The sequence below is a fragment of the Malaclemys terrapin genome, chromosome 4 (assembly GCF_027887155.1).
Source record: "Malaclemys terrapin pileata isolate rMalTer1 chromosome 4, rMalTer1.hap1, whole genome shotgun sequence".
Classification (NCBI taxonomy): Eukaryota; Metazoa; Chordata; order Testudines; family Emydidae; genus Malaclemys; species Malaclemys terrapin.
In genome coordinates, this window is record NC_071508.1 from 111,846,892 (window position 1) to 111,871,098 (window position 24,207).

At 48.0% G+C, this 24,207-nt stretch overlaps 1 protein-coding gene across 8 annotated transcripts in view; it reads left to right on the top strand.

The window, feature by feature from the left end:
* The first annotated feature begins 577 nt into the window (after window positions 1-577).
* GPATCH2L (G-patch domain containing 2 like) overlaps window positions 578-24,207 on the top strand; it is a 49,476-nt gene continuing 25,846 nt past the window's right edge. For 3 of the 8 annotated variants that reach the window (XM_054027053.1, XM_054027047.1, XM_054027048.1), the window contains exons 1-8: window positions 578-641; window positions 2,171-2,838; window positions 7,235-7,299; window positions 13,927-14,103; window positions 14,697-14,776; window positions 16,904-16,971; window positions 17,890-17,944; window positions 20,803-20,888. In XM_054027053.1, the coding sequence (XP_053883028.1) occupies window positions 2,180-2,838; window positions 7,235-7,299; window positions 13,927-14,103; window positions 14,697-14,776; window positions 16,904-16,971; window positions 17,890-17,944; window positions 20,803-20,888 (1,190 nt within the window). In that variant the 5' untranslated portion in view covers window positions 578-641; window positions 2,171-2,179. Of the gene's footprint in view, window positions 642-2,170; window positions 2,839-7,234; window positions 7,300-13,926; window positions 14,104-14,696; window positions 14,777-16,903; window positions 16,972-17,792; window positions 17,945-20,802; window positions 20,889-24,207 lie in introns of those variants that run through there. The other 5 variants (XR_008444813.1, XM_054027049.1, XM_054027050.1 and 2 more) reach the window with 5 other exon arrangements.

Genomic DNA, 24,207 nt, shown 5'->3' on the forward strand with positions numbered 1-24,207 from the left:
TGCCAAGAACGATTTTGGCTTGTGTCTCGCTTGCCTATCATCTTGTCCTGTGGTGAGCTCCTTGGGGCAGGAGCCTTGTGCTCACACCTGTACAGAAGCAAGGATGAAGCTCAACAAATAATCTGAGCAGGGTAAGAGAGTCCCACCCAGCCCTGAGAGTCCTCCACTGCAGCCTGCTTAAAGCTAGTTCCTCGTCTAGGGCTCTTGGTGGGGGCATAGTAGAGTCCCCTGAAGCTCAATGCCTTGGGAGGGAAGGAGGCAGTGGTTCCAGTTCCCTGGGAGAGAATGGACAGGCTGGGTCACACCAAGCCCCCCCTCTCTGTTTAGGCAGCACAGCAGCGGGGTCGGCCCCCTGCCTGACAAGCTGTTGCTGCTGCAAAGACAGAGTCCGACGGGAGCAGAGAGCGCAGGCATCGTCCTGCCCCTCTCGCCTGAGCTGCGCAGCCCTCAGGCGGCCCCCCGCGGCTCCGCGCCATGTGCCTCTCACAGCTGCTCATCATTCGTACACCTCCCGCCTCGCGGGGCGGAAGTGTGCACGATGAGGGGGCGTGGCGCTGTGCGGGGCGGAAGTGACCCCCGCGACCGGAAGTCCTGTTCCGAGAGGAGGCTGAGGACCCCGGAGAGGCCGAGGCGGGCGCTGGGTGAGTGAGTGAGACCCGCCTTGACCTGGCCCGGCTCGAGTCTCGGGGGGTTGGTTAGTGCGAAGGTCTGACATAGGTCGGGAGATGATGCCAGTGCTGGGGTGGTGCCAGACAGGGCCGGGGGCAGCTGGGGCCCGTGTGGGGGGTAGGGCCGGGGTATGGCGCCCAGGCAGGGAGGGCGCCGCGGGCGGGGCGAGGGTGGTTCCGGCCGAAGGGTGACAGCCGGCGGTGGGGAGATGACCTGGGGGAGTAGCTGAGGAAATGGAGCACGAGTCGTGGCATCGGTCTGTGCTGGGGTTGGGTGAGGGAGGATTTTACCTACTTCTCCGACTCCTGGGTTAGAAAGGTGCCCAGAGCTTCAGTCCTGTGTGTTTCCCTGAGGCTTCTCAGTCCCCAGGTCCTGGCCCCATCAGGTCCTCTATTTCCTGAGGCAGTTCTGCCCCAGTGTACACAAATCTACTGTAAATATTCCCATAAGGTGTTTTCCGTTTTCTGTGTTGTGGGTGCAGTTTGTTGCTGTGGTTAGAAAGTGTCAGCATCTTAGTAGGAGTGAAATATCAGAGGGGTAGCCGTGTCAGTCTGGATCTGTAAAAAACAACAGTGTCCTATGGCACTGTTAGTCTTAAAGGTGCCACAGGAGACTGTTGCTTTTTAGTAGGAATGGATTTATTGTTTTTGTAGTATCTCACTCCAAAGTGCATTACATTAAAGACCCACTGTGTATCAAGTGAGCAGTCATTTGTGGGGTGGGGAACCACAGCTGTTTGATAGGGCACAGCAACACTACACAACAGTTTGGGTGAGAGATGAAGAACAATCCCATGTAGAACTGCAATCGCTGGGGAGATGTAACAAACTAGATTATAATTACACAGACTGAAATTTGATCAGTACTCCAGGAGTTAATATCTGATTCCCCCACCTCAAAAAAAAAAAGGGGGGGGCATCATGGAATCTTTGTGACTGCATTAGTATGAGACTTAAGCTTTATTCCTCTTTGGAAAGACTGACCCTCATGCAGCATAGAGTCTTTAATACCCACTGTGCCATTGGTCTGAGCCAAGTGTGCCACCTATTAAGTCACTCAGTCCCTACGTGACTGGTAGAGGCCTCCAATCCATGTACTGAACAGGCCCAATCTCGTTTTTTGGTTATAACAGCTGATGGTATGACATCACATGGTGTTCTGAATGCAGGCCATTTCACTTTTAGGCTGGATATTGGGACATAGTACTTCAAGGAAGAAAATGCAATCTCATGTCCGTATCAGGCATAAACTTGTCTCTAATTGCTATAGCATGAGGCACTCTTGGCTGGAAAGGGGAAGTGGTAGCTGTAATTTTAAAGGGAAGACTGAGCTGTAGCACAAGAAGAACAGTTTGCCTGCATTAGTCCTATTGGGCAGGTCCAAGGTGAGTGTCTAACCAAGTTGCTGATGTGAAGAAGGCTCTAGTTTATGCTGGTCTAGTGATGTGCTCTTACAGTGACATTAGTGGCTGGTGCTAATTGTTTGTTTTCGTGTTTAGTAGACATTTCCCATGGATGAGCTGGTGCATGACTTGGCCTCGGCCTTGGAGCAGACCTCAGAACAAAACAAGCTGGATGAGCTGTGGGAAGAGATGGCCCTGAGCCCACGGCAGCAGCGGCGGCAGCTTCGCAAGAGGAGGGGTCGTAAGCGGCGCTCAGACTTCACGCACCAGGCGGAGCATGCCTGCTGCTACAGTGAGGCTTCGGAATCAAGCTTGGATGAAGCCATGAAGGACTGTCGTGAGGTGTTGACTGCCAACTTCAGTGACTCAGATGACATGGCTGTGGCCAAACGCCACCCAGCTCTGAGTGCCACCCTAAAGAGCAAGCAGCATTCTTGGCATGAGTCGGACTCCTTCACGGAAAATGGACCCTGCCGACCCCTCAGGCGTCGCCGGAAGGTGAAACGTGTGACCTCAGAGGTAGCTGCTAGCCTCCAGCAGAAACTCAAGGTGTCAGAGTGGAACTATGAGAGAGGCTATAGGTTCAAGTCAGCCAAGAAGCAGCGTCTGTCACGCTGGAAGGAGAATGCCCCTTGGACTTCATCCAATCATGGCCTGTGTGAGTCAGTAGAGAACAGGCCCTTCCTAAGTAAAGGCGGGAGGAAGGAGAGGATGGAGTGTGAAGCGGATGAACAAAAACAGGGTTCTGATGAAAACATGTCTGAATGGTGAGCTCTCCAGGCCTTTCCTTCCCCTACCACAATCAGATTTTCAACTTCCTTTACAGCTGCTTGCAAAGACTGTGCCTGCTCTAGGTAATTCTCTCTCAAACAAAAGTGCTACTTTTCCCTTAAAGATACAAGAAAAAAAATCCCCAAACCCTTCACAAGGTGCAAACCCTTGCCTGCAGTCCTTGCGAGCAATCCTACGGTGCTAAATCAATGTGCATGTTGTCCTCATGACCCAGTAGTGACGGGTATGTTGTATTCATAACAAACTGGTGCACTTCTGGCTCCAATGAGAAGTCTATTGTCTCTGTCTTCACAGTGACAACCAGCATGCTAGTGGCTCTAGTCTTTGCAAGTAAAACCATGTTGACAAGTCTGTGAGTGATGGATGAGACTGATTTCAGTTTCATGATGCCAAGGGTTTATGAGAAACAGCAAAGGAAAACAGAACAAATTTCCTGTAGTGACCAGTTAGGCTTGTTTGCAGTTACTGTATGTACCTTGATCAAAACATTGTTCTGTTTACAAGTTAGTGCATGTTAGTTGCCTAGTGTAGTTGTAACAAAGGCATAGATCAAGGTGAGGCCTTCCTTACTGAAGAGAGGATGCTATTTTTGCCATCTAAAAATGGGAAAAGACATTTTTATCTAGTAGTACCAGAGAGGAGATATCGAGTAGCACCTTGAGAATGTACATCAATGACAATGGGCAGATAGATTCCTTCACTTGATGGAGCAGTAATAGATATTGCTAGCCCTCTCGAGGTACTTTCTACACCAATCAGTATCTCTTCCATCATGTTCAACTGAACTTAAACCAGCTGGCTTTCATCCAGCCTTATCTATGCCAGCCATTGAGAAAGCAAACACACAGCTTTGTTTTGGTCCATCACCTGAGGAATGCGCTGGGTGATTGTTTTGTTTTCCCTCAGTTGGTTCCTTTCCCTCAGACTAATAAGGGTATGTCTACACTACGAAATCATGTTGACCTAAGTTACCATGACATACAGCCACTGCATTAATTAAATCGCTTTTGCATGTCCAAACTATGCTCCTAGTGTCAGCGGTGCACATCCTCACCAGGAGTGCTTGTACTGATTTAACTGTCAGTGTGGGGCGGCTTCAGAAAATCAGCAACTGTCGATGTAAGCAACATCTATGCTGATGCTGCGTCGACCTAACGAAATCAATCTAAGCACTACACCTCTCACAGAAGTGGAGTTACTAAGGGTATGTCTACACTGGAAACTTCAAAGAACTGCTGCGGGAACGCTCCCGTGGCAGCGCTTTGAAGTGCGTGTGTGGTTGTGCATGAGTGCTGGGAGAGAGCTCTCCCAGCGCTCCTGGTAATTCACCTCCACGAGGGGATTAGCTCTGAGCGCTGGGAGTGCGGCTCCCAGCGCTTGGAGCCTGTCTACACTACTGCTTTAAAGCGCTCAGACTTGCTGCACTCGGGGGTGATTTTTCACCCCCCCTCTCCCCCCCCGAGCCAGCAAGTTACAGCGCTATAAAACATAAATGTAGACAAGCCCTAAGTTGCAGTAGTTGGCGAGTTACATCGGTGGGAGCTACATTTTAGTGTAGATGCTTACAGAGTTAGGTCGATGTAAGCTGCCTTGCATTGACCTAATTCTGTAATGCAGACCAGGGCTTATTGTGCATATGTTTGCATCAAATGACACTTGCCATCTGCTGCCAAATTGTTGGGATTCTCTTTGGAAATCCAGAGGTCAAAAGGTTTGACCATCTCACCTCCACATGTATGGTCTGGGCTGTGGCTTGGTGAGGGGAGGGGAGTTAGAGGAAGAATACATAGGGCAGATCAAACCAGAATAGTCCAAGGGCGGTCTGAGAACATCCTTGAGTAACACATGTGCTACCTCAAGTTCATGGATGACGCATTGTCTGTCTAATCTTTCACATAGAACAAAATCTATCTATACTTCTTTTGTATCGCTCAGTTTCAAATTGGATGTTGTATTAAGTTTACCAGCCAGTGATAAGGTGAGCCCTTGTTTTATCTTGATGTTTTCTGGGCTCATAGAATGACCAGTTACTCCCCAGTTTGTAGTTTAGTTCCCTGTAAATAGTAGCAGGTTTGGTGACAGCCTGTAGTGGCAGTCATGAGCCTGGCTCAGCTGATGTATTAGAGGCTTATCTCTCAGGAAAGAAAAAATCCCCTTCTCCTGGAAGGCAAGTGACAGAGACAGAGTGCTCAGCCTCCCCCTCCTTCTCCAGCCCGGCCTGACCTTCTGCAGCCCCTTGGTGCTTCTTGTTTTCTTATTTTTATAGAAAATCAATATCCCTCCTGACACAAACAATAGCTCAGGAGCAGGAATAAACGTCGGAAAGCTGAGATCTCTGTCCATCACCTCTCACTTTAACTCCCCCAAACTATTTAATTATAAGCGTGCTTTGCTCCAGGTGTTTGCGACAGTGAAATTGCTAAATGAGGACCATTTTAACCAAAGATTGGGCGATCAATAACACTCTATAGCAGTAGCTTGTCGGATCAATAGCATTCATTATTTCATGGTTAAGGTAAGTAGCCTCCTTTGCAAGTGGAGGTCATTAATCAGTGCTTACTGGACCTGAGGAAAGGCTTGTGTACAGGATACTCAGTTTTCCAGGCCTGAAATATAAAGGGGGTGTAGGTAAGGATATCTTTCCATGAACCTTTGTGCTGATACTGCAGGTAGAATGCTGGGCATAGTATGCATCTATAAGGCACTGCAGGGTTTTCTAGTACTTTTAGGTGCCTGCTATGCTGTTAATTTGATTAGGAACTTGGTTTAATAATCCTTTCCCTTTCTTATGTTTCCTGGTCCTATGCTTTAAGTACTGTCCCTTTCTCATACAGCATGTCAGGAGATGGATGGCACAAACTTTATAAGAGGCTGGCTTAGAACTTGGTGTTAAGTTGCATGCTAGAATATGGGAGGTAAACATCTGTATGTTTAAAACTACCAATGGAAAAATGGACTCTAATGCATTGATGAAGGTTCAGACTTTCAGGTATCCAGTGTAATGGATTGTCTTAGCTAGTTTACAGAACATGTTTTAAAAAAAGCAATAATATGCTTCGCAGCATGTGGTTTTAGTGAGTACTTACAGTTAATTGTGGATGGGGTGACACTCACTGTCCGTTTGCCTTGTGTCCCATAAAGTTCCCTGAGGATATTAGTGGCTGGTATAACCGCACACCATGCTGTGTGATGTTGCTCTTACAGGGTACATGGGGATCTTATCTAACCACACTGTTGAGATTGTTTCAGATGCTAAGTCACAGCTAGCATTCACTTCTCCCATAAGGCCCTGTAACCCATGTGCGGGGTGTTGCTTTTGCTGAGAGATCTCAGAACAATGGAGGTATTGTATAATATGTCCTAGAAAAGAAAATCCTAGCATTAAACCATCAAATACCTAGGATTGACAGCACAATGTTCAACCTTTTCAAAACTTTTTACAGACAGTTAGCAGTTTTCTACTCAGATTATTTTCCAAATAAATTCCTTGATAAACTGTCTTCTGGAGCAGCTGCAGTGGCCAAGTTTAAAACTCAGTGTAACTGGTGGTTACCTACAGCAGCAGGCGATGTAGTACTAGTTTATTTGGATGAGTAGTTAGGGACTTGAGGCCTGGTCTACATCTAAACTTAGGTTGACCTAGCTACGTTGCTCAGTCAGGGCTGTGAAAAATGTCATGCCCTGGGTGATGTAATTAGGTCATCCTAGCCCCTACTGTAGATGCAGGTAGGCTGAGGGAATAATTCTTCCATTAACCTAGGTACTGCCTCTTGAGGGGGTGAACTTACAACAACAACCACCAAAAAACCCCTTCTGTTGCTGTAGTATCTATGCTACAGTGGCACAGCTGTGCTGCTGTAGTGCTTGAAGTGTAGACCCTTACAGTCCCTTATCCAGCCAAAGAGAGGAGAAAGCATTTGTTTCATTTATGTTGGAAAATGGGAGTCTAAAAAGAAAAAGTTGTGGTACAATTGCCAGTGGCCATCGGGTGACCTACAAAGGGAGCATTTAGCTTAATTTCTGTTGCCTGATCGTTACCAGAGAAGGGGATATCTGCAGAGAGTGTCATAAATATGATTGTTAGCCGTGGCGCCTTGGCCTAATCCCATTTTTGATAATTATGTTCTGATAACCTAAAATTTCCGTTTTTAACTGGATACAGGATTCTTCCTAAACTGCATAATGTTATAGTGAGCTGTTAGACAGCTGTCCTGTTCCATGCCAGAGGCAGTCATGTGTCAGTGATGAATTGATTCCCATTTTGTGTGGTGTATATAAAGCACTTTGGGATCCTTTTGGGATGAAAGGCACTGGCAAAATGTAAGATGGTTACTGCATACCCTTCAGCGGTTACCTGTTTGTTCTTTGCAGTGAAACCAGCAGCGTATGCAGCAGCAGTGACACTGGCCTCTTCACCAATGACGAAGGCCGTCAAGGTAACTACTGTCTCGTGGTTTCCCTCCTGCACAATTTGGGAATTTCTCTTTTACTATGCTTGTAAATGCAAATTCCAAGGCAGTGCAGGACTAGAGATTGGAGGGGATCAGGATGTGCGGAGGAGGGATAGTGGCTGGGGAAAGGGCTAGGAGTCAGAGGAATTGGCTCAGATCACAAAGGTGTTCCATGTGACTTCAATAAAAATCATGCTTTTCTTATGGAAATGCTGTGATATTTATTAAATGTATAAAATCCAAATACTGGAAAGTGCGATATAAGGCAATATGTATATATGGGTTCTTGGGGACGACCACTCAGACTTTGCTGCTACACTTGGTACACTTGGCTACACTTGCGAGTTCCAGCGCTGTAAAGGCTCCCCCAGCGCTGTAACTCACTCCCCGTCCACACTGGCAAGGCATTTGCAGCGCTGTATCTCCGTGGTTGCAGCGCTGCATGTACTCCACCTCTCCGAGAGGAATAGCGAGTATTGCGCTGCTGCTGCAGCACTGCGGCGCCAGTGTGGCTGCCCAATGCGCTGTGAATGGCCTCCAGAATTATTCGGCAGTATCCCACAATGCCTGTTCTAGCCACTCTGGTTATCAGTTCAAACTCTACTGCCCTGGCCTCAGGTAACCAACCATGTGACCGACCCTTTACATTCCCCGGGAATTTTAAAAATCCCCTTCCTGTTTGCTCAGCCCGGGGTGGTGTGGAGTGCTATCAGCGAATCTTTCCAGGTGACCATGGCTCCACGCGCCAAGCGAGCCCCAGCATGGAGCAATGGCGAGTTGCTGGACCTCATCAGTGTTTGGGGGGAGAAAGCTGTACAGTCCCAGCTGCGCTCCAGCCGTGGGAATTACAATACCTTCGGGAAGGTATCAAAGGACATGATGGAAAGGGGCCATGACCGGGACGCCCTGCAGTGCAGGATTAAAGTGAAGGAGCTGCGGAGTGCCTACCACAAAGCCCGCAACGCAAACGGCCGCTCGGGTGCTCCCCCCGCGACCTGCCAATTCTACAAAGAGCTGGATGCGATACTTGGGGTTAACCCCACCTCCACTTCGAGCACCACCATGGACGCTTCAGAGCCGGGGGGAGGAGAAAAACGGGAGCGATGGTGGTGGGTCGGATGGAGACACCCCAGAATCCCTGGAGCCATGCAGCCAGGAGCTCTCCTCGAGCTAGGAGGAAGGTAGCCAGTCGCAGCAGCCGGTACTTGGTGGAGGACAAACAGAAGAACAGGTTCCCAGTAAGCGTTTTTTTTTTTTTTCGGGAAGGAACTTTTTCGGTGCGGGCTCTTTGGGAGAGGAGGGTTAGACATGCATGCCTAGATGTGGAATAGTGCATTGATGTGGTTTATCACATCGCGGTAATCGGCCTTGGTAATCTCCTCGAATGTCTCATCCAGAACGTGTGCAATGCGCTTGCGCAGGTTTATCGGGAGAGCCACCGTGGTCCTTGTCCCAGCCAGGCTAACGTGTCCGCGCCACTGTGCCGCGAGAGGCGGGGGGACCATTGCTGCACACAGGCAAGCTGCATATGGGCCGGGGCGGAAGCCGCATTGCAGTAGAAGACCCTCCCTTGCTTCCCAGGTCACCCTCAGCAGCGAGATATCGTCCAGGACGAACTCCTGTGGAAAATGTTGGGACAGTATTCAGTGTAGGTGCCCCCTGAAGCTGTTGGCTCTCCCCAAGGCACAGAAACCCAGAGGACAGTGCAGCCCTGAAACAATCAGTCCCCCTTACTCACCATTTTGAGGCTCCCGTGGGATGTGTGCTCTGTTTCCGACAGGAAAATTATGCTATTGTGTAGACCCTGTTGTTTTCTACTCCTTAAGTGCGGGGGGAATCATTACTCTGTCTAGTATAAACAATGCTGCCTCTGTTAAAGGTTGCATTTTGCCTATACAGCTGCATCAACCTTGAGACCTCAGCCGTCCCTCTTGTCGCCTGCTCAGAGACTGCAAAGACTCAGAAAGAGACCGCGAAAAAGCAAAGAAGACATGCTGCAAGAAGTGATGCGGCAATCTATTAAAGAGAATGAGAAAGCACAGAACTGGAGGGAGAGAGAAAGCAGGATCCGCCAGAAAAACGCAGCGCACCGGCGGCAAAGCACTGATAGGCTCATAAGCATCCTGGAGCGCCAAGCAGATGCTATCCAGGAGCTGGTAGCCATGCAGAAAGAGGAGCAGTACCGCAAACGCCCCCCCCCCCCAGCCCTTGTCCCAAAACTCTTTCCGTTGTGCCCCACTGTCACCTCCAACCCACTTTCCCCAACTTCTGTGTTCTTCACGCCACCCGCTGCCTCCAACGCCAGTATCTTCACCAGCCAGCCTTGAAAACCACGACTCTTACCCTCTGCACTCAACCCCCATCACCATGCAGTATAGCTATCCTGAAGTGCAGCACTCACTGCACAGCACACCAGACAGGACATATGCGAATCTGTGATTGTACTGTTCCCCACTCCACCCCCTTGTTTCTTTTCAATAAATTTTTTTTTCTTTTCAATAAATGGATTCTTTGGCTTTGAAAACATTCTTTATTATTGCATAAAGTAAAAGACACCTTAGCCCAGGAAATAAACAGGCACTGCAAGTCTGCTTGTCTGCTAAGCAGACACTGATTCCTAAAGATTGGAACTACTGCACTTCACTCCCGTGCAGGGCACCAGATATCACTGCTGGTTTTCAGCCTCAAATTGCTCCCTCAAGGCATCCCTAATCCTTGCAGCCCCACGCTGGGCTCCTGTAATAGCCCTACTCTCTGGCTGTGCAAATTCAGTCTCCAGGTGTTGAACCTCAGAGGTCCATGCCTGAGTGAAGCTTTCACCCTTCCCCTCACAAATATTATGGAGGGCACAGCACGTGGATATAACTGCGGGGATGCTGTTTTCGGCCAAGTCCAGCTTCCCATTCAGAGATTGCCAGCGGCCCTTTAAACAGCCAAAGGCACACTCCACAGTCATTCAGCACCGGCTCAGCCTGTAGTTGAACCGTTCCTTGTTGCTGTCAAGGCTCCCTGTGTAGGGTTTCATGAGCCACGGCATTAACGGGTAAGCAGGATCTCCAAAGATCACAATGGGCATTTCAACTTCCCCTACCGTGATCTTCACGCTCTGGGAAAAAAGTCCCGGCCTGCATCTTCCTGAACAGCCAAGTGTTCCGAAAGATGCGTGCATCATGCACCTTTCTGGGCCAGCCTGTGTTAATTTCAATGAAACGCCCACGGTGATCCACAAGCGCCTGGAGAACCATAGAGAAATACCCCTTCCGATTAACGTACTCTGATCCTAGATGGGGTGGTGCCAGAATAGGAATGTGCGTCCCATCTATCGCCCCTCCACAGTTAGGGAACCCCATTTGTTCAAAGCCATCCACTATTTTCTGCACGTTACCCAGAGTCACAATTCTTCTGAGTAGGATGCGATTAATGGCCTTGCAAACTTGCATCAACACTATTCCAACTGTCGACTTTCCCACTCCAAACTGGTTTGCGACCGACCGGTAGCTGTCTGGAGTTGCCAGCTTCCAACTTGCAATAGCCACCTGCTTCTCCACTGGCAGGTCAGCTCTCAATCTCATGTCCTTGCGCTGCAGGGTGGGGGCAAGCTCCTCACACAGTCCCATGAAAGTGGCTTTTCTCATCCGAAAGTTCTGCAGCCACTGCTCGTTATCCCAGACTTCCATGACAATGTGATCCCACCACTCTGTGCTTGTTTCCCGAGCCCAAAAGTGGCGTTCCACGGTGCTGAGTATGTCCGTGAATGCCACAAGCAATTTTGTGTCGTACGCGTTACGCAGCTCGATAGCATCGTCGGACTCCTCACCCTCACTGTCACTTTGGATCTTAAGGAATAGTTCGACAGCCAAACGTGACGTGCATACGCCTCAGCAGTTCGGACTTCATTTCCTGCAGACAGATCGCACTGCACAGAAACCGTTGAAAGATGGGGCCAAAGGTGGACTGAAACAAAGGGATTTCTGGGATGCGAAGTGATGCATCACGGGGCATTGGGACAGAACCCGGAACCCCCCGTACCCACGCCCCCTTCCCACAACCCACGGCGCCAGAATGGGAAAAGGTGCTCTGTGGGATAGCTGCCCATAATGCACCGCTCCCAATAGCGCTGCAAATGTGGCCACGACAGTGTGCTGGGCAGCTGTCAGTGTGGACAGACTGCAGCGCTTTCCCTACTCAGCTGCACAATATCAGGTTTAACTCACAGCGCCGTACATCTGCAAGTGTAGCCAAGGCCTTAGTTACAGTGCGGTCATCAGAACTCCATGATGTCTCTATCAGTAGAGGTCAATTGTTTGTATATTATATTGCAAAAGTTCCCACAATCTGCTTGTCATACTTGGTCCATTCAGAAACATACTGGTCCAGAGAGCTCACAATCTAAGATGACAAGCAACATACTAAGCCTGGTGGAGGTGCAACAATCAAAATGTGTGTATTGGGCAGGGGAGAAGCAGTTCTCAGAAGTTTGTGGACTCTCACACTTCAACTGGTGTTGGTGTTGAATTTGTAACATATACATTCTTTGTCCAAGATTATTATTAGGTACTGGAGTTAAATAGATGTCAACCAAAGAAACAAACACAAATGTTTAAACAGTGACTAAAAATCCCTTCCCCTCTCTGTTGCTCAAATTCCAATCTCTTAAATCTTGTGATGTCATAATTTCATTAATTCTCCAGTCTTTGGCTGTGTCTACATTGGGAAAATGCTTTGTTAGAAAATATGTTAATTAGTACGTTTTGGCTAATATGTCAAATGTGCCATAGTACCTACTGTAGACAGGAACAGTTGCGTTAAAAATTATTTTTTTTTAAACATGACTGTCTCTGTCTACACTAGTTGCCACTTCATGTTTGACATCATTTTAGCTAAAACATTTTAACACATTTTCTTACATGATGCTTTTTCCCAACATAGACAAAGCCTTAAATGTTCTGATGCTGTTTACACTCTAATGTGAAAAACAAGCAAGGAAAAAATACCCTTTTTGGACAAACTCCTTCCAAAGCTTCTTTATCAATCATAAAGAAGCAAAAGAAAGGGTACAAACCCAATTGTTTTACTTTGCAAGTCACCTTTAAACTTAATGTTCTGGCCCAATCCCAACTTAGTTAATTACATTCTGCTTCACTAAATTTCCCATGTAGTTTCAACTGGATACAGGTTTCTTCCCTTTTTGTCCTTTAACTATTATGTTATTGGAACAGTTGGTATTATCCATCCCAGCAGCAGATGCATGTCACTGGTGGAGGAGTGGTCCCTGTGTAGAGTTTGAACATAAGTTTATAAAATGCTTTGGGATCTTTCAGGGTGAAAGGCACTGTAGGAGCAGTGGATGCATATCTTTATTGTCTGTCTAATGTAGCAAGTGACTTTGAAGGAAATTGCTTGAGATATGAGTTACTGAGCTTATGCTCTAGTGTCCAAAGTAGCTGACCTGTTTATACACATGATCCGTTTTCCAGTGTTTGGGGGAACAGTCCCTATTTAATTTTTTAACACATCTGAAGCCTCTGTCTAGAGTGTATGTATCAAATATATATAAGAATAAATATCTGAATGAATTATCCTGATTCCAGGCACTTGCCTGTTATTGTGGGTAGTTTCGGGGGCTGCTGATGTGATCGGGGCTGCTTGCTTCGTTTGTTTAATGATTGGTTTTCAGAGTGGATGCAGGACTGGATTATTGTCTCAGGATGAGGTCTGACACCAGTGCTGCATGGAGCTGCCTGCTTTTTCTCAGCCTGCTCACTTGTTACTTTTCCAAGGAGAATTCTAACCAGGCAGCTTTAACAGAATATTATCTAGTGCAGTTCAGTTACCAGGACACAGCTGTGTTAATTGCACTGGCTCTGCTTGTTGGAGACTTTTGAGGTGGTTAGTTGTTGCTATCCCAGGCATGAGTGGGTTGTGGTCTTGACCGGTCCTGAGGAGTTTTCAAAGAGCCAGATGTATGGCACAATTAATACTCATTGACCCTTTCTGTGCTCTAAGCCACCAGCCATTCCTAATGGCGTGATGAGTGCTTTTCCTTGAAGCTCCTGTCCTCTGAGTGTGGCTCATTCTTCCTGATGTACAGGTTGGTAGCATGTGCAGCATTTGCTCCTCTTCCCCCCTCCCCCCCATTTTGAGGGCTCCTTTGTAGTAGCCGATAATGCTTGTGCCAGGCCACTACACTTCCACCTCCCCTGCAGTAATTACATTGGAGAAAGAGCTGCACCTGTACATCAGACACCACACAGCACTGAAATAATGTAAGTGAGACGCAGCCACAAAAGAGCAATAAAGCTGCCTCAGCCTCCTAAACACGTCAGTAAAGAGGACCCATCCAACAAAGAGGCCTTCATGCTGGGCGATCTACTTTCTATGGGAAATGCTGCTTATGCCACTGTAGACTGAGCACAAGAATAATTGGAGCACTTGTTGAATTCCCCATAATTATAGTACTATCAATTAAACTTAACATAAAACTGCTATTAAATGTAGGAGTAACTCCCAAAGAGTCTTCAAGTGACTTTGGTAGTTTTTTGATGTGGAATATGTAACATTTTGATGGTCACTCAGAGGAGATGTTGGAGTAACTCTGTGCTGCTTCTCTAGGGGATGATGAGCAGAGTGATTGGTTCTATGAGGGAGAATGTGTCCCAGGATTCACCGTCCCCAACCTACTGCCCAAGTGGGGAGCAGATCACCGGTCTGAGGTGGAGCGAATGGACTCTGGCCTGGAAAAACTCTCCGACTCTACGTTCCTTTTGCCCTCCCGGCCTGCTCAGAGGGGTGAGCTCCACAGGGAATGGGATGGGTTCAGAAGTGTGTTTGTGAACCTTTAAATGGCAGAGGGAGCAGATTTTATTCACAGAGATGCTGAACTTAAGCTGATATTAAAGTTGACCTGTTTATAGATTTTTAAAATATGCTTGCTTTGGATTATTTTGTCGTGCCCTATCTTTAGACTGGTGTGATGTGGACACTCTGCATGTACCTCTACAGGAAATGGAATTTGGATATTGTGTTTGCTGTTATCTGTAAAGCAAACAGAAGTCTAGATTAAAGATGGCTGCACCAGCCAAAAGAGAACACTGTGAAACGGTGTGTGATCCTTCATTTCAGCTGCCTACATTCTTCAGTCTCCCTTTTATAATGTATAGATTTTTATCTGTAGCTCTTGGGTAAGTCTTCTCGTGGAGAAACTGAGGCACAGAGGTTCTGATTTGTCCAAGGTCACACAAAGCAGAGTATAAAACCCAGTTCTCATGACTCTGAATTCCATACTCTTCTAGGCACTGGAGCACAAGGCCTCTCATCACTGTATTGCCAGGAGCAACCTTCTGCCTTCAGTGCTCAGCCTTTTCCTTTTTTTTGGTTTTCAGGGTTTCATGCTCGTCTGAACCGCCTTCCAGGAGCTGCTGCCCGCTGTCTCAGAAAGGGACGTAGGAGACTCGTTGGCAAGGTATTGCCTCTTCCAAGAGGGTAATTCTGTGTCTGCTCTGCTGGTCAGTTTGGAGCTGCTGCTCTAAGGCAGAAAGTGGATTATTTTGTGCAGAAGGACCCTGTGTGGTGGTCTGTCACATACTACTTGCTTTGAAAAATAACTATTTGGTTTTCAGCCGGCTGTTAAGACTCTATAGACAAGCAGCCAAAGAAGGTGGGAAGATGGAGGGTGAATACAGAGGGAGCTATATGGCAGGAAGCTTGGCTGAGCATAAGGGGAAATGACAGCATTGATGTATCTGGGAGAACTGAGCAGATTCAAACCCTGGGAGGCAAAGACTGTGAGCTTAAACTTGATGTTGAAGGTGAAGAGAAGCCAGAGTTTTGAACAGAGAAACAACACGGTCTGATTGGCACCAGAGAATTATGATTTTAGCTGCATCATTTTGGATGGCTGAAAGGACAGGAGGTCAGAGAGAAGGTTCCACTAATGAATGCAAGAAATGACCAAAACCCTTGGCCAGGATTACAGCAGTTGGCATAGAGAGAAAAGAACATATCTTATATCTGTTACAAAAGGAGAGACAGGATTTACCACAAGCCTGCATGTGGTGGGAAAGAGGAAAGCCACGTCAATGTTGGGATGATGGGGCGGAGAGCAGAGTTATCAACTATGATGGAGTAAGGAGGCTTTTGGGGATAAAGTAAGGTGAGGGATTGGGTGTTTATTGGTGGGACTTACTCTGCGTTCTTGGAGACTCTGGTTTATATTCACTGGTGAAGGTCCAGTTTCCCTGCCAGCCTCCTGCCTAAGGATTGGGGGGAAAGAGTAAGACCTCTCAGCTGCAGAGAGGAAGCCCTCCCACTTTGTGAGGACAGCGTCTCCAATGATTCAGAGTTTGGGGGAGGGTATGTGTCAGGGGTGTAGTTCCTCTCCCTTCTCTATTAGTCACACTCAACAGCTCCTGTTCTTTCCTTCTTCAGCCCATTCACCTTTAGTTGTAGCCAGCATTTAAAATAAGAGTCCTCAGCTGATGTGAAATCTGCTTTGAGCAGAGCTCTTCAGGCCACCTGAAAGGGCCTGTGCCTGTTGGAGGCTCCTCTAACGATCCCAAATGAGAAGGATAATATTTACTTGTTTAATTCATCTTCATCACCTTAAAGGGATCTTTGTCATTTCCAGCGGAGGTCACTGCTTCCCCTCCCCCCCCTCTAAATTGTAATCATAAATAATGAGTTTCATTCAGCGCTCCCCGCCAGCGAGCTGCTAATTACCCAAAGTACGGCTTGTAATTTACACAGTAATAAACCGTAAATTTAAACATTATGGCACTTTAAGTTAATAATTTTCCTGCTGTAACAAATAGCCCATCTTTGTTCACCCCTGCTGCCGCCGCTGCCTCCCCTAAACCTCATGTTCATTTGTGCCCAGGCAGTTTGGCATAAGCTCTGGAGAGTCTGGCCTGTGAAGCCGCCTTCTCCCCTCATATCTGGAGCCTGACATACACCTCTTTCCCCACCCCTCCCCCCACAGTGAATTTTTTATGGCCAATTGCTATGTGAAGATGAACAGCTTGATATTTAGAGTCTCCTGCGTGAATGTGTACAGGCAACAAACATGCGCTTTGGAGAGAACCAAACTTCCAAAGCAGTTCCTCCCTCCTGGAATGTGCTTTTACTCAACTGCTGCAGGGGTTTTTACTTAATCTACTGCTTTCGGACATTCCAAGCTCCCAAGCGGAGCCCTTCAGTTCCCTTCTCTGTGCTGGTGAAATTCCCCTTCCCCATCATCTCTTCCCCCGCCCCCCCTTTTTTTTGTGTGTATGCAGTGCATGTTGTAAAGGAGGGAGAAGGAGGAAGGTTCAGTTTCATGAGAAAGAGGATCTGATGGTTCCACTTAGTAGGAACCATAGGAACTCCTTGCTACCTGAGCTGAGTCTCCTGCCCACCTCACCCAGCAGCCTGGAGTAACTGCTTATAGGAGCTTTGAGTCCTTGAGGGGATTCACAGTCCTCACTGCCAGGCTCAGAGAGGTTACTCTGGGAAAACAGGACCTTGAATATATGTGTGGTGTCTGTGCTGTCTGCTTCTTGGAGAAGGAAGGGGAATGTCTCAGATGAAGCTTTTGCCTATTTTTATGTTTCAGGAGACCAGCTTGAGCACTCTGGGCAGTGAGAGGATGGGTCACATCGTTAGTGACCCACGTCAAAAAGAGTAAGGACCTATCTGCTACTGATTATGGTCTAGCACTTTGAGTAGGTGAAGGAGAGGGTAAACTGTGCAATACATTGAGACTGCCCCTTTCCATCTGCTCACTGGGACTGGACGGAGTGAAAACAAAATAGCCTGTGAGATGGGAGATAGTTGGGTCCAAAACTGACTTGTTCTTCCCTTCTGTCCTATTTGCATTTGCTCATATCCCCCTATTATGGGTCTGCCCCAATGTATGGCTACGGCATGCTATCCCTTTAATTACATTGAACCTTCCTCCTTCTCCCTCCTTTACCACATGCACTTCTCAAATCCATTGGTCCCCAGTACAGCCTTAGAGGACCCTCTGTCCGCGAATCTCATTATTGAGTAGCACTGCGTATGGAGGAGCACCATGGGAACAGAGCTGGGCAGCGGAAGTGATGCTGACAGGACAGCAGCCAGTTTGCCTTCTCCATAGATGCAATGTTCTGCCATATCCCTCCCAGCTCCTCCTCCTAATCATAACCAGTACCTTGGGTGATCAGGGTGGGTTTCCCTGGAACTGCCACTGTCGTGGTTTGACAGTTAGGGTGGCTTTTTCTGATCATGCTGCAGTGAATCCTGTCTTCACCGGCTATCGGCATCCAGATTCACGTCCTGCCTCCTTGGCTCCCTGTGTCTAAAACTTGTCATTTTTAGTATGAGTCCTGTCAATGTTTAATCTCTCTCCCTTTTTTCTCCATCTCTGTTTTTTTCTCCCCTTCTCTCTATTCCCCCTCACTCTCCCACCCCCCCTTGCTCCTTCCTTTCTCTGTCTCCCATTCCATCTTTCCTCCCTCCAGTTTCTGGTTACCATCGACGGGAAAGAGAGACCGCAACCAGGTAAGATGGCTCTGCTCTGCCTTTTTTTATTTTCTCACTTGGTTTCCTTCTTTCTAGAAAGAACAAAGTGCTGGCTTCCGATTTCCACCACATTGTGGCCTGTGCACATGAGGTAAGGCAGCCCCAGCCCTTCATCTCACTCTAACTGACTTCTTCTGGGCTTCTATTACATCCCGCATGCCAGGGATCGTGTGGGCTGTTAGTACCGAATAGCTCCCTAGGATCTCAGTCTTCTTAAATCTCCCTCTGTCCATCTGGTTGTTTAACTTCCTCTGTGACAATGAGCTGGAGGGAGGGTCTTCTTGGCTGTAGGAACTCTGGCCTTACAGAATTCTCTGCAAACTCCATGAATGGGACTCTTTCTCCTTTTAAACCCTTCACATCCATCCATTTTGGATCATGCTTTTTCCTGGTGATCCTGCAGAGGAAGAAAAGCTGTTGGCCAGATTGTAGTTAAATAGCAACCAGACCAGGGAAGTACTGGAAAGCGATGGGGAGGGAGAATAGCCACCCCCTCTGCTTTCCATCACCCCTACTTAAGTGCACACTGTCAAGTCTTCTCCAATAAGTTTATGATCTAGATCAGATTCAGTGACAATTGGCTCATCTAGCCAAAGCAGAAGAGCCCAATCTCTGTGACTCTGCCAAGGCAATGTGCCTCTTCCTCGGGCGCACCCAGTACTGTCTGGTTCCTCACAGCAATAGTGCCTCCTTCTGTTCAGTGGTCAGATGCTTATTTTGTTTCACAGACACTGATGTTGAATGCACCTTGTTTTTGAAATTGGGTTTCAGTTTTACTGTCTCAGGTGGCTCTGAGTGAGCACTTCATGTCTCCGGGGCAATAGAACTACTCTTGAGGCCATAGAGTCCCCTGCCTGTTAGAACAGCTCTCTAACTTTCAAAATATGTAATGCTCTGAGTGTCAGAGTGAAGACTAACTGTGTAGACCTTGAGAGACCCACAGGAAATGCTCTTCTTATGATGAACTTAAATAGCTACAAGGAGTCACTGGAAGTTCCTCCCCACAATACCGTTGTAATGTTTGTCTGACAATAGAATAATGGTCCATTTAAAGGAGAAGCTGTCTGATAATTGACGTTTCAGAGATTATAGCATCTCTTCAGCCTGTATCAAGCCCTTTGTTTATAAAAGGTGGCACTGAGCTCTGGATTCCTGAGTGGTGTTTATAACCAGGGTCCTTTCATAGCTGAAGGATTATTAATTTATAATTTCTTAAAAGCACGAGCGCCCAGTTCCTTGAAAAATGTCCCTATGGGTGCTCCACTTGAGATGCACATGCGCTGCACGTGCCTTTGATTGGAGATTTTTGACAGCAATGCCTGTTTGATCCACACATGCACTCTAGCTATCCTCAAGCCCTGTACTGAGGGTATATAGGTCTGTGACGGATGAACCACCCCATGTTCCTATAGCAGAAATATGCATTGCTGCTACATGGGCTTCAGTTCACATCTTCTCAAGGCACCATGCTTTAATGCATACCTCAAAGAAAGATGCTGCCTTTGGTTCTGCAATTCTGCAAACAGTTCTAGACTGGGTTCCAAAGCTCTTCTCTCCTTCAGAGGGTACTGCTCTGGAGATACGTCAAGTGGAGCCACCATAAGGACACAACTCGAAGAAGAGCAAGAAGAGGTTACTTGCCTTGTAAAGTAACTGGAGTTGTTGAAGATGTGTCCCCCTCTTGGTGCTCCACTACCCACCCTTCTTCCTCTTTGCTTTGGCATCTTTGTCTCTGTGAGACTTTGCAGTAGAGAAGGAACTGATGGCAGTTTGTTCGTCACAGACCTATATGCCCTTGGTATGAGTCATTACGATAATTAGGGCACATGCCCGGACCAAACAGGCACTGCTGCCAAAAATCTCCTATTGAAGGCACATTCACATCTTCCATGGACACCCATAGGGGGACACATTTCAAAGAACTCCAGTTACTGTACAAGGTATGTGATCTCTCCTTATTTTAGGATAGAGTACCAGAGATGTATCTAGCATTTTATAACACACACAAAAATGGATTCCCTGCCCTGAAGAGCTTCTAGTCTAAGTTGAGAACAAACAGGAGGAGAGGAGGATGATGATGCATGTGGTCATTCGGGAGGTTAATGCAGGCATCCAGAGGGTAGCTAGCAGGATGAATTCTGCAGTCTGTTTCCAAATTGAGTAAATGTTGCTCCATATCATCATGTGGTTGATTAGTGATTGTTCAATTCCCACCCCTCTTTTAAAAAGATTTCCAGGGTTGTGTCCTTCAAGATAAGCTGCCCTTAATAGGGTTGATGGCTCCTAGGCTCTTCCAGTGTCTGCAGTGTGACAGATCTTCGACTGGTCTAAAAACCAGAAGGAGGGGGAAGAACATTCCTGTTTCTCTGAAATTGGCTTAAAAAGGGTCCCTGATGTGAGAGACCTTGCTAACTGTGGGAGGGGGGTCTCTCATTCAGCTAGTCCCTTTGCTGTGGAAGCAATGGGGGGTTCTCTTTGAATTGAGCCTTGAAATTGAGCTTTTGGGAGCATGGTTAGTCTTCTGGTAATGAATCTGCTCCATTAATCCAAGTGTCCAACATGAGGAGGAGTTTTACTTGCATCTTTACTTGTATTTATGGAAGTAACTTCTCTCCTTAGACCCAAGGGCATGGGCAGGAAGCTCTCCCTGGGGGAGGTGGACACTCATCATGGAGTGCAGCAGTCCAATACAGGGCTCTCTCTGAATATGCTCTTGTTTACCCTGATGCTTGTGTACTGAGCAAGAGGAGCAACTCCTCTGCAGGGTTGTTGCCTTGAAAGAGGGTAGTGGAAGGGACAGAATCAGATATCACTTGCCCCCATTATTTGATGTTGTGTTGGAGAGGCTCTGAATACTGCGTGAGCCGATGTGGAGAGTGGATTTGAGCTGCTGCATCTGGAAATTGTTCCTTTAAACACTGCTTAAATAATCTCTCTTGGACTTTCCAGTTCAATCCGTTATCTCCTTTGTACTCTCTGGATGTTCTTGCTGATGCCTCCCACAGAAGATGCTCACCAGCACACTGCACTGCCAGGTAATCCCCCTGCTTTGCTCCTATTATGAGGATTGTCTCATTTCCCTTCCTTTGGCACATGTCTGGTTCCTTCAATACTAGCAAGCCTGTGGGTTAATGCTCTTGGAAACCTGGGTTTCAATCCTGATAAAGTGTACACATGCAGTGAGTTTGGTCTCCACTCAGTTGCCAGTGAGTATGCAGAGTAGTGAGCAATCAGGTCCTGGGGACAGAACAATGGTCTGGGTTTGAAATACAGACTGGACCTCTGCCACACAGTGCCCAGTAAGACCAAGCTGGTGGGTTGCTGTAGATCATGTGAAGATATAGATGGCCATATCATTGCCTATTATTAGAATTGGAAACCAAACTGCAAAGAAGGTGGTGGTAGGCTAATGTGCGTTACCGAGGAACCCTAAGATCCCTGGGTGTCCTGAACCGATAGCAGACTTGGCGGTAGATAAACGGAGATGACTTTGTTGCTGATGATCTCTCTGTGCTGTGGCATTATGGTGAGAAACTTGGGTCAGGAATGACCAAGAGTTCAGGCATGTTTGAGCTGGCATTGTTTGGTTCGAGGGGGAAAGGTCATGTGCTGTACAAGTGCCTTCTGCTGGCCACTATTAAATCTGATTGAAAAGCTTGCCTCACAGAGGTCACTCCAGCATTCTCAGCAATTGTTGCTGTCAAAGTGTAATACACCTTTGCACCCTTCTTACTGTGTGTGGATGAAGCCTGGCCAGGGAGGGAACTCTACTTATGTTCTTAAAGACAGATTTATTCTGAAGGCGCTCTCCATACTTAAAGCTTCAGTTTCCTTTCACTTGTTAATTAGTAAATAGGGCATGGAAAATATACTAGGGTTGTTTGTCTAAATGAAGGCTTGGCATCTTCCCAGCTCAGCCTCTCCTCCCACTGACTTCTGCAGGGAATTCGTGATGTCGCACCATGATGTCATGCATGCGGGTCTGTGACTTCTGCATAGGACACAGCAGCTGTAGGAGCAGTGGCAGGATGAGAGTAAAAAGAATCCAAGAGAATACCAACCAGCAAACCTGCTCCTCTCAATGGTTCTTGCCTTCACATTTGCCTTGCACCCCTGTAAACTCCATCATGAAGCTTGGAGCTGCATCTCTACATAATGCAGTGAGCAGGTCCTTCTGGTGCACTGAGCATATGCCCAATACTACAAGTGGAACCAGCCATTCCCTGTTCTCCCTATAAAAAACAAACCATCTCCTGCTAATAAATCCAATCAGGAAAAAGCTGGTGGCACCTCGCTTGGCCTGTGAAAGCCCTACCCTGCTACCAAAGCTACTGGTTATGGCCGTGTTGAACAAGGATTTTCTGAAGCAACTGTGATCATTGGGGTTTCTCATTTCTGCTACATGAATAATTTAGTAACCAATGGATGGGTGTGCATGTATCCTAAGACCTATCCTTCAGAAACTACTGCCCTATTTCAAAGAATAAACCTTATGGGCCGGCCCTTTAATCTTTAAACTTTAACCCCGCTAATTGCCTCCCTCCTCAATTTCTTGTGCAGCTTGAAGCAGATGTTGCATTCTTTACCCCCTCTCCTAATCTGTGGTGGTGTGTTGCCATGTGCTGTTAAACAAGTGGTTTCTCCGCTCTAGAGGTGGCTGCATTTCAGGGGCCTGCAATGAGGATGAAATGGTTCCAGTAGATAGTGTGAAAAGTGCTTAAAAATTCTTTGGGACGAAAGATGATTAGAAATGAAAATGCATGCACAGTCCCATGTACCTAGGTAAGACTGAAATCTTTAATGGAAGGTGCTTTGCTTTACCTAAAGGTGTTGCCAAAAGTAGGGTTACCATATTTCAGCGAGCAAAAAAGAGGACGGGAGGAGCCCCGCCCTAGCCCCGCCCCTGCCCCTCCCACTTCCCGCCCCCCCCGACCTCCCAACCCTCCCCCCGTTCCTTGTCCCCTGACTACCCCCTCCTGGGACCCCTGCCCCTAACTGCCCCCCAGGACTATCTAAGCCTCCCTGCCTCTTGTCCCCTGACTGCCCCAACCTTTATCCACACCCCCACCCCCAGACAGACCCCTGGGACTCCCACGCCCCATCCAACCACTCCCCACCCCCTGACAGCCCCCCCCAGAACTCCCAACCCATCTAAACCCCTCTGCTCCCTGTCCCCTGACTGCTCCGATCCCTCTCCGCACTCCTGCCCCCTGACAGCCCCCCCCAGAACTCCCAACCCATCTAAACCCCTCTGCTCCCTGTCCCCTGACTGCTCCGATCCCTCTCCCCACCCCTGCCCCCTGACAGCTCCCCCCCAGAACTCCCAGCCCCCTACCCCCCCCCGCTCCTTGTCCCCTGACTGCCCCCTCCTGGGACCCCTGCTACTAACTGCCCTCCAGAACCCCACCCCCTACCTAAGACTCCCTGTTCCTTGTCCCCTAACTGCCCCCTCCTAAGACCCCCCCCCAACTGCCCACCAGGACCCTACCCCCTACCTGTACCCTGACTGCCCAAAACTTTCTCCACTCCCCCCAAAAAGCCCCCCCCCCGTTTCTTGACTGCCCCCTCCAGAACCTCCCTGCCCCTTCTCCTGCCCCCCTTACCCTGCTGCTCAGAACAGGGTGTTGGGCTCTGTGCGAGCCGGACACGTGGCTGAGCTCCCCAGCACAACAAAACCCGGTCCCTGGCCCTGCACAACAAAACCCGGTCCCTGGTCTGGACCGGGTTGCAGGGGAGAGCTGCCCTTGTATCAGCACAAAGTGCTCTCGCTCCCGTTTTGCTACCCTGCATGGCAGAAACCGCTCCCAGTTGCAAAAGGGGAGGGCTGCACTTTGTGCTGAGACACTTGCTCAGAATGCAGGGCGGAGCTCCTCTCCAGCTGCTCCGGAGTCCAGCCCGGGACTTTTCTGCAGCCCTCCCAGCCGCTCGCTCTGCTGTGCCGGGGGAGGGGGAAATCCCGGACATTGTGAGTGCTTTACAAATTCCCCCCGGACGCTATTTTTAGCACAAAAAGGAGGACATGTCCGGGTAAATCCGGACGAATGGTAACCCTAGCCAAAAGTATAAAAATGCCAGCACACTTTCACAAACTCCATTATAGAAATGTCCCCACAACACACAGTTGCTCTTTAAAGCCAAGTTCTCCTTTAACCCCCTACAGAGCCACTAAAAAGGTTCATAAACAGCCTTCGTAAATCCTGGCACCAGGGTCAGACAGTCCTGTGAATCTATTCATCCACTGCTCTAGTTATCAAAATCTCCCAGTGTTCCAGGTTTGGAACCAGCTGATGATGTTGTTTTATGTTTTTGTAAGCTCCAAATAATCTTCCTACCAGAGGCAGCTTCTATCTATCT